The 14,515-nt window shown below is 39.0% G+C and overlaps 1 protein-coding gene across 4 annotated transcripts in view; it reads right to left on the reverse strand.

Moving 5' to 3' along the window:
* The window catches only part of NIPBL (NIPBL cohesin loading factor), a 218,838-nt gene that overhangs the window by 24,991 nt on the left and 179,332 nt on the right, over window positions 1-14,515 (reverse strand). For all 4 annotated transcript variants that reach the window (XM_019495976.2, XM_019495977.2, XM_014593996.3 and 1 more), the window contains 11 exons: window positions 13,471-13,571; window positions 9,657-9,795; window positions 9,339-9,421; window positions 7,452-7,584; window positions 7,066-7,209; window positions 5,044-5,130; window positions 3,877-4,091; window positions 3,662-3,764; window positions 2,620-2,718; window positions 2,367-2,513; window positions 767-901 (listed from right to left, as the gene is read on the reverse strand). In XM_019495976.2, the coding sequence (XP_019351521.1) occupies window positions 767-901; window positions 2,367-2,513; window positions 2,620-2,718; window positions 3,662-3,764; window positions 3,877-4,091; window positions 5,044-5,130; window positions 7,066-7,209; window positions 7,452-7,584; window positions 9,339-9,421; window positions 9,657-9,795; window positions 13,471-13,571 (1,386 nt within the window). The remainder of the gene's footprint in view (window positions 1-766; window positions 902-2,366; window positions 2,514-2,619; window positions 2,719-3,661; window positions 3,765-3,876; window positions 4,092-5,043; window positions 5,131-7,065; window positions 7,210-7,451; window positions 7,585-9,338; window positions 9,422-9,656; window positions 9,796-13,470; window positions 13,572-14,515) is intronic.

The raw sequence follows: 14,515 nt of genomic DNA on the forward strand, positions 1-14,515 counted from the left end.
CTTGCTTGTATTTGGTAGGAATTATTAAGTGTTTTATAGGAGGATATGGACGCAATCTCCATACTTAAGGTTCCTTAACACTGTTCGTAAAGAATATTTTTGTAACCTTTGCACTCCATTGATTGCACCAGGCCTTTAATATATGGCCTGGGGATAATTATGCTGTAAAGACAAACACTCAAGTCAGCAAATGCCAGTTGTCCATCCAACCTAAATCCTACCCCATTATGCAAAAACATTGATAATCTAAAATTATATGATCACATACTGTTTTCAAGAGACTGCTGCTTTGTTCAGTGTACAAAACGGATTAACAAAGAATAAAGAGCTAAGGTGGCAAAGAACATATGAGGGCGGTATTTCCTAACATTTCAATGTCTGACTTTGCAAATTAAATAATGATATTATATTTTTGCTGGTTATCTTATTTATTTCAATAAACAGACATACATACATACAGAGACCTGGAACACAGATAATATTTTCAAATGGAAAAATTGTCTAAAATAAATTTAATTTTTTAAACATCTTAATTTAAGGAAACATGGAGAGTAAGCAAATGTAATATATGTCTGGCAGTAACCTAGCTAGCAAAACCATTTACTTTTGAAAGTTTTCCATTAAATTTTCAAAGCCAAAAAATCCCCACATTTATGTTAAAGGGCTCCAAATGCTTTTAAGAAAAAAGTTTTTTGACTTGTTATATATCAAAATAAGAAAAGGTAGAAAAATAAGTAACTTGGAGGGAAAAAAACACCTGCCCTACCTTAATGCCCTCTTCATCATTGACTCTTCGAATCATTTTCACACACATCTCTGTAATCTTGGGAAATGTTGGTTGTTCAATGCAGATGTCCCTTAAAATCTTTATGACTCTCTTTCTGACACTGATACCAGTATCCTGGTAAGAAACGAAAAACATGCTTGAAAATACAGAGGTATAGATTAATACTAATTAAAATGTGGCAAACTTGACTTGAAAATACAACAACTACAGCATGGTTGGAGTCCTAAGAATAATGATATATTACTTCAAGCTACACTCTCTCCCTCAGAAGAGGGAATTTACTCACTACTGAGAGCTAAAATCCCTTCAGAACGTCATAAATTCTACACCTTAACAGAGATACCACTCACTCCCTTCCTTTTCTAGCCATCTTGTACAACAGTCAGTTGACACTGAAGAACACATCCCACGTTGCAGTAAAGGAGTACAATCAAGAGGTCACCACACATCTACACTGTAAATCACAATATTTTAGGTTACTTTCCAGAGACAATGTAACAAATGTATCTGATTTACGTTAGAATACAATATGATGCCAATAAACAATCATCTGACACTTTCCAATTTTAAATCATTAGGATTGAAGTCTTTTTCCCTAAATGGAGTAGAGCAAGCTCTTTTCTAGTCATCATGTAAATAAGGCAAAGGTCATGAGATGGTGTAGGCTACAACAGAATGTAGATCACTCCTACTTCTAAATCTCTATTTCGCCAGCTTCAAAGTGCAACTCTTCAAGGTCTAAAAGAACCCTACATAGATGAAATTCTCAGACCAGACGAAGGTAATAGTCATAAAAGTAACTAAAATAAAGAATAGAAATGATCCAACTTTTCAATTGAGGGAGTTTTCCCATCCTTTGTTACTTAGGTTTGCAGCTGGAAGACTCTCTTAAATTCCTGCCCGCTTCTCAACATTCATGTAACAGGTTTAGCAAGAGTATTTTTGCTCCCTCCAAATCTGCACGTAGTCAGGAGGCAGAACTATTGTTTTACAACTCAAGGCACTGCCCAAATTATCCATGGCTTTTTGTCTCCACTTCCTGGATTTCTGCAATGTGGTGTGGCATATTTGGGATGTGACTGAAGATTTTTAAAAAATGTCAAATACTGCAGAATGTAATAGCTTACAACTGTGTTTCTTACAAGGTACACATTGGATTTGCATCTCAGAGACTAGCTTCTGACCAATTCATTTTTAGGTATATGTAATATGAATTTAATCAGCAAATACACTGTCTGGAAGGTTACTCCACACCAGGTTACACCAGTATGCTGCCTCAACATTGGTCATACTCAGTCTTCAGAGAAGGCTAAGCAATACTGACTGATGAACAGAACCTGAGTGTGGCCTGATTACCTCTTTATAAATGGTGTTATATATACTTGCATCTAATTACTCACTATAATCTGATAAAAAATAAAGTGTTGTATTTTACAAATTTGGCCTGATGAGCATAATTTTTGTTTATGATTCTCAACAGATATCATAAAAGATAATTTGCTCAGGAATTAAGATATTTTGCAATAGAATTATAAATAGAAAATGTGTTTATAATAAACTGATTTTAGAAGTGACCTACCAGTATTCGCTCAATCAGCATGTCATAATACTGTTCAGCAAGCTGAGGGCGACAGAGCACAAACCGGCCAAGCAACTCCACAGCTGCTTCTCGTACACTAGTGGAATTATCCATTAACCGTCCATGAACACCTCGCTGCATATCCAGCTAAAAGGAACGAAGTAGAAGGGAAGCGTAAAGTAAGAAAAACAGAATCTCTTTTAAGCATGAATTAAAGTAAGTATATACATTACAGGTAGTTCCCTTTTTTTACCCTGGCTAGAATGCTGGGGTCTACAGCAACAACCTCAGACAAACACTTCATGGCTTTTGTTCGAACAGCAATTGCATTTTCACCAAGTACACGTAGAATCTAATAAGAAAACAAAAATTACATTTTAGTTCCCTTTTGAAAGTAGTGGCCAATCTTAAATGCAAATAAAAATGTAGCAGGATAATATGAATAATTCAAAGTAATATGAGAAAAATTGTCTATCAAAAATCTAATACAATCTTTCCAAGAGCAAGGGGGTGCATGCAAGTGATGCTTTCCCAGCTCTGATGTTTAAGCCTGAATTCTCCCTCGCTGCAATATGCAATAACCACAAGATTGGTTTATATGGGTCCATCCCTTCATTTTAAGCTCTGATTTTTGTATCCACATACAGTTTTCACTGCAGTTCTTGCCTCCAAGACAGGAGAGCAGGATTGTGCATCGCAAATTTAAGGGTGCTCTGTAAGTGGACCTAAGAAAAGTAAAGTCTTCTATCTAAAGCATCACCTGAGGTCTAAACATGTCACCAGGTTAATAAGCCGGTGCCAGTGCTTGTTAATCACAGCCATAAAGCAGGAACATTGACGTCATCTTATAAAACAATGACCACCAGCATGACAACATCATGCAATGCAGACAAATGATCAAGCTAGTTTGTGTTTTCAACTTTGAATTTAAACAGCTGTATGAATGATCCATTCAGATATGTTTATGAGGTAATTAAGCATGCATCTTCAATCAAATTGTGAAAAGTTTCAGCATTTTGTAGTTTTTTTATTATGTCCATCTAATTTGATAAGCTTTTGTATATGCACAAAGAAAACAATATATTATGTACAATATGGTATATGTGAAATTCATGCAGGAGAACAAAAAACAAACACTTATGGTATCTAAAAAGAATATGAAAGCATGTGGTGTTATCATGGCCTATTAAATACCTGTGCTCAAAAATGAACAGATATTGCACACTACCCCATAAGTGTTTGGAATCAGGAAACCAACTGTATTTCACTGTATTAAGACTTCTGGCACAGTTTACCTGTGTCAAATAAATATCGAAGCTCTGGGCAAACGGCCTCATAGAGGCCAAGTAGCGAACAATCAAGCAAGCATCTTCATAGTCCACAGTATCAGAATTCATCCTGAAACAAAGTTAAAAAATTCTTGAGATTTACTTATTAAGAAAGAAGAATGCATGCAAGTCAAATTTACAATTAACTAATAAATAAAACCAAGAATTGCTGAAAAACTTACTTTAATGTACTGAATTGAGATGGTGCAGTTTTAATGATGGTACGAAGAAATTTTTTACGACTTTCTGCTCTGTGCATTATTTGTCCTGTTGCCTCAACATCCTTGGCATGGTGAGTTCCTTCAGATGCTTCATCATCCTTCTGAGATTTCATTGCTTTCTCTGTCTCCATTGTTGTGTCACGGAACCACTGTGCTATATAAAACTTCCTGGAAAACTGGAGAGGTGCAACAAGGTCGCCAGAGAAAAATGAACAAAAGGGGGATTATTAACTGTTCCTTTCCAGGGTGAAAGGAAGTTACGTTGAACCAAGGCATATATCAGCACTGGGCTGAATACTATTCAACACTTCCTTTTATGACTTTGAAGATGAAAAAGAAATATGTTAAATAATTTATATCGAAGTCTACGTGGCATTCCTGAACGATTTCTTAATACAGTCTAGGTCAGTGGTGCCCAACCTTTTCAGCCTGTGGGCTGGATGAGCAGTGCCCATTCTGTCCACAGGCAGGATCCAGTCCATGGGCCCATTCCAGCATGTAGAGTCCAGCAGGATCCTAGCCAGGGCCCAACACAACCACACAGGAACAGCCTGACTGGGGGCCACTTCCATGTGGCTGCATCAAGCTCCAGGCAGGCTGTTTATGTGTGGGTGCATCAGGCCCCAGCTCATCTGTTTCCATGTAGCTGCTTCAGGCCCCAACTTGGTCCAGCTGGACGCAATCCCTTTGCATGAGGCGGGCTTGGCCAGGGCCATTCCAGCTGCATAGGACTAGGAAATTTGGCAGCAGGAGGTGGGGGGAAATGACAGTGTGAACTGCAACCATTTCCCCACCACCACATTTCTGGACCTGTGGGGATACCGGGATTACATAGTTCCATGGCCTGAAACTGGTCCACGGGCTGAGGGTTGAGCACCCCTGGTCTAGATGAATCATCTACCACATTAGCTGGATACCGAAGGTAACGAAAACAACCTAAAATTGAAATATTTTCAGGTCAACTCTAAGTACAAGGATGGAGATCTGGTAGTATAGGTCTAAGAGTTCCACTTAGGAGTGGGTGGTGTGTAACCACAGTAGGCTTGTTTCAGAAACAAGTGACTTAATAAATAACCTTTTGATTAAGTGATATTTATATATATTTAACTCTAGAAAACTGAAATTTACCACTAATGATGCATCTGTCTCTGTGTTTTCATCCAAATAATCCAGCAATGCCTTTTGCAGCTGTTGGATCTCATCCTCTCCTGAAACCTGCAATAAATATGTAATCATGAGATAATATTTCAGAGCTGCAAATATGGCTATAAAATCCACACACAAATGCATACAAACCCATTAAAATAATATATAAGTGCATACTTTTGTTGGTTATTCAAAAAATGCACGTAATTACAAAAGTCTTAAACACATGGTCTAATCAAGGAAGCTTATATTCAACATTACATGTGTTGTTCACAGACACTGTAGACAATTTTGGGAACTGCACTTCAAAAAAAAGACATGGACAAATTAGACTGAGCAACAAAGGTGAATAAATTCTAGGAAATGGGACTTAAGAGGAAAGGCTGAAAAAACAGGGATTATTTAGCCTGAAGAACAAAAGGTTGAGTGGAAATCGTAACAGTCTTCAAATATGTGAAGGGTGGTTATACAGAGGATGGCAATAAACTATTCTCTGTAGCTGTAGGAGACAGGACAAGGAACAACGTTCTTATATTATACGAAAATTCAGATTGGATATTAGAAAGAACTTTCTCACTATGAGGGCTGTTAAGCATTATAAAAGACTACCTAGAGAGGATGTGGAATCCCCCACCTCAAAAGTTTTAATAACAGGTTAGACAAACAATGGTCTAGGACAAGGGTGCTCAATGCTTGCCCTCACTCCACCCAACCCACAGTTCCAGAATTTTGTCAACAGGGGAATGGTGGCAATTAACACTGTCACCGCTACCCCCTCTGCCAAATTTCAAACCCTCATATAGCAGGATTAGGCCCTGTGCCAGGATCAGACCCCACTCGCACTTGTTGCCACTCCAAACACAAGATAGGGCCCATGGATCAGATCTGGCCTGTAGACCAACCTGACGCTGTTCATCTGGCCCATGGGGCAAAAAGGTTGGGCACCACTGGTCTAGGAGGATTTATGCAGGGATTATCCTGCTTTGAGCAGGGGGTTGGACTAAAAGATGGATCTAAAAGCATGTCAAACCTTGGGCTAAGTCCTGCCCATAGGTCTCTATAGCCCTCTTTTTAAAGGTTGAACCACTAGACAGCCTGAAGGCCAAATAAAGAAAAGGTGGCTCAGTGAGAGGGATTCTGCTTTGAGTTCTGGTCCTGAAAGGGGATAAATGTTCTTCATTCTCAAGAATTTCCAAAGAATCTAAAGGTGTTTAACGTCTTCATTCATTCTCCTGTGAAGTTAAAAATCAATTTCAGACTGCTGATCCCCAAGTTTGGGAGTGAAATTGGCATTACTCATCAGTTTGAATGGCAGCTTTTAACTATGAACAGGACCAGGTAGAAAAAGATACAAATCCTTCCACATTTTAAAGACAGCCTCTCTCTATATTTTGAGAATATTCTTGCAATCTGTACTGATAGCTGCTGCATCCCTCACAAAACCGGATGTACTTCGGATCAGTAACATCAATATGCACATGTCCTCTAAATAAACAGTTCCAAAAAGTCCTGTGAGTGCGGAGAAATATAAGAATTGAACCTACAGCTATTAGTTTAATTCTCTAAAATCTATCTAAAAGTGGTATCAACTCACTCACAGATTACTCTTTTTGTGTAGTCAAACAAGTCTACTAATTAATGACTAGTCATTTCTGCACCATTTTTATACTTCTTAGGTAAAAACAATGGGGTGAATTCTATTTTTTTGCAAGCATTAGCCTTTCAAGAAAAGTGTTCTGTAGCTCCAATCCACGCAACAGTCATTCCTGGTTTCACAGATATAACTGCAGGCCTAACATGGCCAACAAAACTTTTATTACTAAAGATAATATATGAGGTTGAAAGAAGCAAGCTGAAACTCAAGTCTTAACTGAGTTTGTCTTTGAAAGGTAATAAAACAGATTCCCCAAATGCCACTTCACGTTACCACAGCACTTAGTCTTTTTAATACAACCACTTCACTATTATTATGCAGGCACCAAATCACACTGCATCTCATAATACCTGTTTCAAGATTCGGGCAATGGATCCTTGATCCATTTTGCTAGAGACTGCATCCTTCCTTAATCTTGCAGCTACAGTCCCAAGATAATCGAGTGATGCCACCCGCAAAGCCATTTCTGTAGACTTGTTACTGAATTGATGAACCTAGTAAAAACATGATAAAATGTTATCCACTTATTTGTGTTTGTGTGTGTGTTACTTGATCTTACCTGGATATTAAAATAATAACATTATTATTAACATTTTATATTAAATAATAAATTCATTATGCAACTTGTATTATACACAAACATTCAAAGATGTGATCCTATCATGTAAGTCAAAATAACCAGTCTTCCTTTATGATGAAAAGAGAGCACTATAATTATTTTGCAGTGGTTTCTTACCAACAGTCTTCCTAATAAGCTGAGGAGCAACTCAGCTGCTGGCCATTCTGGTTTGTTGACTGTGGAAAGAAGATCTTGAATAAAGTTCTCAAACAGTGGCCTGTAATCCTCCTCCCCTTGCTTACTACCACACCTGTTTAAAAGAAAGCAATTAAAATGTTATTTTAGCAATATATTTTATATTATTGTTTCATGATACAAAATATAAACATAGCTAATCAAAAAACAGTTTTCTATTATCCTAAAAAACAGAACAGAACTGAAATATCAATAGAAAGAATCATCCTCAACTAGGCAGGACAAATGAAGATAGGCCTTCTTAATGTTCCACACCACAGTAAAAAAGATGTATATTTACGGTCTGCACAGAAAGAATGGACATCAGATTCTGTAGTTCAGAGGTCGGCAACCCCTGGCACATGTGCCGAGCATGGCACATGAGGCCATTTTCGTCGGTAAGCGTTGGGGCCAGGGCTGGGAGGCAGCAGCTGTTTGCAGCCTCCTGGTTGCAGCTGGCTCTGGGTAGCTGCTGCCAGACGGGCTGGGGGCAGGGGCTTTGGGCGAGGGGCAGCTTTTTCCCTGTGCTCAGCACCAGCTTGTAACTCGCCCCACTACCAGCCTGGGCCCCGCGTGGCTCCAGGCTTGCCTGTCGGGGCTACGCTGTGGCAGCAGCAGCTGCAGCCCCTCTGCTTGCCACACCAGGCAGTGTTTGCTGCTGCTGCCTGCCTGGAGCTTGCACGCTGGGCAGCAGCAGCAAACACTGTCCAGTGTGGCAAGCGGGGGTGGGCCGCAACTGCTGCTGCCATGCGCAGCCCAGACGGGCGAGCCTGGAGCTGCTGCAGGGCCCAGGCTGGCAGCGGGGGCGAGTTACAAGCTGCTGCTGAGCATGGGGGAAAAGCAGCCCTGCCCCACGCTGCAGCCGTTCACAGCCCATGTGCCTGTGCCTGCTCAAGACAGCCCTGCACGGGCTGCGAGCAGCTGCAGCAGGGAGCACCGGTCAGGGAGCAGGGGCAGGCAAGAGGCCGCTTTTCCCCCACACTCAGCACCAGCAAGTCACCCACCCCGCTCCTGCCCCTTACCTGACTTTCCCATGCTGGGGCAGCCAGGAAGGCACATGGTCCCAGGCCAGAAGGCCCTGCTGAGGCTTCCGGCTGGAGGGGCAGGGCCGGACGGACCCTGCTGTTGCAGGAGCTCTCCAGGGCTTCCCCTGGTTCCTACTGCCCTTGGTTCCTGTCATCTTTGACAGCAACCAAGGACAGATAAATTTTAATTTTCTAAATTTTTCAGGGGCCCTGCGGGCCAGATAGAATGGTCTTGCAGGCTGGATCCAGCCCACCCCTGCATTTACTGAACATCTGTCAGGAACCACAGATTATTAAATGTATAAACAACTGCGGAATTCATTTAATAAGAAATTATGTGCAGACAAGTACTGATCTTGTAAAATGTTAAAGTACTTATTTACACATTTTTCTATTTCTCATAAATTAAATTACTAATTTTGCCAGATTTTTTGCAAAGCTTGTAAACTTTAACTACATTAATTTATCTTCAGTAGCTGACAAACTGTGGCACTTATACATTCTGCAAGTTTGACAAAGAAATTCTAATGTCTGTTATAACCTGTTGAACCTCAAAGATGTTCAAAATTCAAAGCTCTGTGAAATAGTTCTCACTGAGATTAATGAATCAAAGTAATGCAAATTCTACTTATAAGGAGAAAATTTCACAAACTACCTGATTACATCTTCATTTTTCTCTCTAAAAATTTCCTCTAAAATTTTGCCACTCTAAATGTCAAATTACAGTTTATAATGGGCACTGAGAGCTAAGACTGCAATTACAAACCAAATGTAACCACACAACTGAAAATATGATTCTACTCACTTCTTAAGGAAAATGGAAAGGAAGTTCTGGGCAGTTCTCATAGCTGTTTCATAAGAGTTAGTTATAAGGACATCTTGATCCACCTAAAAACAAGCAAAATCAATTTGTCTAACATACAATAACATGAAAACATTACTTCCAAATCACCATTTTCAGTTCTGCAAGCAATTATGGAAGACAATACATTACTTGGTGGATAACTGTCAGAAAATATTACTTACAAACTTGTTCCATAGAAGAATATGTACATCTATTTGCATAAATAAATGTGTGATTTCATAATTATCGGTGTGTGTATCTCTTTAAAAGGTGTCTTACTTTTTTGTTTGACTCCTCTTCTGAATTTGAATCTTTTTCTGCTGATGGTAGGTGCACAACGCATTGAATAAGTTGTAGAACAAGTGCAGTCACCATTTGAATATACATAGGCTCCCCATCAACATCACTACTGTTTAACCTGTTGATGAGAATAAACAGTGTACTGTTACTAATTTATGACCATCGTGTACGGTGCATGTTGCAGACATTTTGAGCTGATAATTTTCATTATCACCACCATCATTATCTATTATTATTTTAATGCTCTTATATTTTTTTATTCAAACACTGTAGAAGAAATACCCTATTTACTTGAATACAAGATAAGGTATTTTTCCCCAATCAGCAAAAGGGGGGGGGGGGGGGGGAAGTCCCTCGTCTTACATTCACAGACAAAGAAACTTCATTTAATACATTATCTATCATTAAACTACTGCCCAAAGCAGCATGTACTCAATAATGGAAGCCAACTATGAAGTTGACTAAATGCAGCCAACACAGAGCATGTCTGTAAAGTCCATGCTGGGTGAACATACTGATAGTGCAGCGCATCTGAATAAGAGAGATGGCAGTATACACTGTGCTCAGTCCCCAACTCTTTTTAAAGTCCTAGTGAGCCATTACACTGAATACATTTTGACTTCCTCTTCACTCCCACAGCTCAGCTGCACCTTTCTTTCACATTTCCAATGATTCCTGTTTCTTCATTAGCCTTCTATGAAGGCAAACATCACCAAATGGGGACCCAAACAGCTCACCAAGAATCCCTCTGTCACCTCCTCTCATCCTGGTGCATATGAATTGTGTGGCCCTCCCCTCGATGACATAAGGCAGATCAGACTGCCCTGTACCTCATCTGCTATAAATTTTTGGAGGATCTCAGGAGTCAGGACAAGAACACCTGGTTCCAGTCATATGTGGGTGGCTAATTATTACATGGATCCTTTGTGTGGAGTATCTGGAATAAACACACACACTTAGCAATGCTGAGCTGTGGGATCGCTTAAAAAACACTGTTGACTGCTGACGCCCAGCCCAAGAAATTATATGATAAACCATGAGACTTTTGGCTGTGGACTAATATCACGCATAGTTTGTATTACATATAAGTAGGTACAAAAGTGTTGCTTAGAAGTGTACTCATGAATTACTTGTGCTAAAACTTGCAGTAGTTTCCAAAAAGTTAAAATACATTCATTCTGGATGAACTAAGTCTATGGGTACCTACCTATAGTAATATACAGATTACTGCAGGCATATTTATTTCAAAATCAGTGTTTTCAAAATGTGCCCCTCACTTCCATGTACTCAGGGAAAGCAAGGCCTGATGAGAAGGGGCTACAGGGGGAAGAAGCTGGAAAGGGGACAGAGAGGCAACCCCCCCAAGAAATTTATTTTCCATGCTGAAGCAGTGGAATGGGGACAAGTTCAATACAACCTCTAATAATTAGATATTATGCATGGAGAATTATAACAAATTTATACATTTTCCATATATAGAATCAAATTATTGGGGGTCACCTTAGAATCAGGGTCTTATATTCAAGTAAATATGGTAACGTACAAAAACTAAACTAGACATTTCACAATTCAGGGAAAAACATTTTTAAGGTTGTCTTTGGGTACAGAAAAACAGAATAAAAAACATGCTAATGTCCTTTTAAAGAGTAAAGTAATCAGTTCTCCAGTATCTTATATGAAATATAGGCCCATTTAAAGATGCAAGGAAAATTACTGGATGATATAATTTAATCAAAGGTTGTGTCTCTACTCATCCTCTCTTTGTATACAATGCTGCATTTCAATCCTAGAGCTAAATATGTGATATTAGCCCATTCTGTAACAGAAGTCAAGCCAGAAGCAATTAGATATGCATGAATAAAAAAGCTCTAAACAAGACAGGTGAATTGAATCAGTTGCACACTGTTATTTGAACCCCAAGAGGACATACATACCAGTATCAATGTATATAAATATTGATATATAACAATTCTACATAAATATGCTCTATATGAAATACCTACATACTAAAATACTACTGCTATTATAATGCCACACCAGTTTCCTTCATGGCAGAAAAACACATTTTCAGTGTGCTAAATGTTTAGTTATTTACTACTTGACTTCTGGTTAGTTTCGCTATCGTTATATTAAGTGTAAATAATAACCATGATCTGGATTGTTCCCTTTGTTTTTTGACATGTGCAGGAACCTTCTAAATATCCTCAAATCTCAATGATTATCAATTAGGGTACCATACAATATTTGCACTGTTATGTATGCAAATATCTGCACCAGGGGTGTCAAACATCTCCGGCTCCATGGAGCCCCTTAATTCAGTTCTTAGTGCTATCCCTTTTGCTGTGCCAGACCATCCCCCATGCATAGTGCCTAGAATGCATGCTGCTTTCAGTGCTTGCTGCGCTGGGTCGCATGCTATGCTGCCCACTGCACTTGCTAGAACTGGGTCCTGGGTTGTGCTTCTTGTGGTGCTTGCTTGAGCTGGTCTGGGGCTGCACTGCACACTGTGCCCTCTTAGGCCAGCATACTATACTAGCCTGGGATGGTGCTGCCTGTGCAGGACCAAGCATGTGGGTGGACAGAGGGAGAAGGGAGGTGGAGGGTGAGGTCCCATGGGCCTGATTCAGTCTGTGGACAAGCCTTCAGTCTAAACACTTTGTGAAACATTGCTCTATCATCTATCCAGTAGGAAAGGGGGATACAATGCATGACACTGCTTCTTGGAGTCTGAGCTTCCACCTCTTTGCATCTGGAATCCATCATGGGAGTAACAAGGACAGAAACTGGGTGGACACCAGAGGGGTGACAGATGCACTTCATTTACTCTTTAGTCCTGTCAAGTTTTTCTGAAAAGATAATAGTCTGGAGTGGGGGCAGTACCAGCTTTTATACACCCCATACGGTGGCAATTTCAGCAAAAAGATGCCTCTTCACAGAACTGAGCCAAGCTGCTGCAGATTTCAGGAGAGAAACCAGACAGATACATAGTCTCCATACAAGCACCTTATCCTCCCAGGAATCGGCCTTATTTGAGGAATATATCCTAAGCCTTTTATATGGAAAGTTAATTCTTCCTCCTACAGAGACAATTTGGTAACTACTCTGTGAGTGAGAGGACTAACAAGTGATGTGCATCTGGTTCAGTCACTCCTTCCCTCCATGGTATTCACCCAGTTTTCTGTCCCTGTTATCCTATGATGGATCCCAGATGCAAAGACCTGGTAGTTCAGACTCCAAGGAACAGTGTCATGGATTGTATCCCCCATTCCCTCCTAGAAGACAGGAAACGTGGAAGGTTCCCAAAAGGAACAATCCTGATGGCATATCCAGCATGGTATACAGATTTTCTACCAGAATTAGAACAATATTTCAACAGTACATGGAATGAAATGGTTCCACATATCCAGAAGGAACATGATAAAAGATATACAAATATTTTTTTTCAAGTCAGAAATTGTGTTTACTTGTATTTCTAGGTGGAAATCTAATGGCATTTTTGTGAGCATTTATAACCATCTCTTTGAAACTCACATAAATAATTATATGAGAATTAGCACTATCTGTAATGGAAACAGGGAAAATGCAGACCATTACTATAAGACTGTTTGATGTACCTCTATTTCACGTTGCTGCCTGTGAAAAGTTTTCTAAGACAAATCAAGCAAGCAATTCTGCAAACATACATCTCTAAGAAATTACTACAACTTGTAAAACTGCAGGTCCTTTAAAGACCATTAACAGGCACCATAAAATCTATAACTTAAAATGCCATCATGACCTAAACATTCATTACCTGAAATTTCTCAAACTTCTCTTGCTGGTTGGTAGTCTTGCAAGTGAAGTGAAAATTTCTTCCAGTATCAGTTGTCTATGTTTTTCATACCTTGAGAAAACCTGTTTAACAGTACAGGATTTAAAAATATGTATTACTGGTCATGTTTTGCAGAACACAAAATAAATGTATACCACATGTATACAAGTGACCATGTTTTTGGAAACCAACAGTTCTTCACAAAATTATTCACTACATTTCCCTCTTTAAGTAATACAGCTACAACTTCCTAAACAATATTGTATTATCACTAATAATGAAAAAGTTGTGTAGAGATTTATGCCAAATGTAAACAACAGTGGTATAAACTATGTTGAAAGTTTCAAAAGTGTGAGCAATTTTTTCTGTGACTTTAATGTATGGCCATAATATGACGTGGAACATTATATCTTTTACATGTTCTGAGAAATCTGTTCCATTTAATTTCTTAAGCTTTGGTCCTTGGCTCATATATAGTATTTGACTAGTAGTAAAGTCAAAGTTGCGCAGTTTATCATTTTTTGTTTAAAAAGTATTGCCTTTATACAATGAATATACTCTCCCTGCAAAGGAAGATAAAGTGTGAAACAAGTATGCTTCTTAAAGAGCAAACTTTCTGAGATGATTTTTCCAATTTCAAAATATATTTTTAAATGTTATGTTTTCAACCCATAACTTTACATCATGGATTTTCCCTCACTCATATTTTCCAATGAAAACATAACAAGTAGAAGAATTACTAGCTAGTCCAGCAACTTATCCTACTGCATACACTCAAACCACGGTGATGCAAAATAAAAAACTAATCCCTATAAATACTTTAACGCAAAACATATTGCTATTATTCCTTTGAGAACTGAAGACAGGGTAAGAGACGGGACCATTTTTTCTTATTAATATTTTTAAATAATAGTGCACCACTTAACCAAGATAAAGACACAACAGCTTTTAATTGTTTTGTAATATAAAATAAGGCATGTGTCTGCACTGGTATAGAGATAAGATGGAGGGCCTAATGGCTATATCT

This window comes from Alligator mississippiensis, chromosome 3 (assembly GCF_030867095.1).
Source record: "Alligator mississippiensis isolate rAllMis1 chromosome 3, rAllMis1, whole genome shotgun sequence".
Taxonomy (NCBI): Eukaryota; Metazoa; Chordata; order Crocodylia; family Alligatoridae; genus Alligator; species Alligator mississippiensis.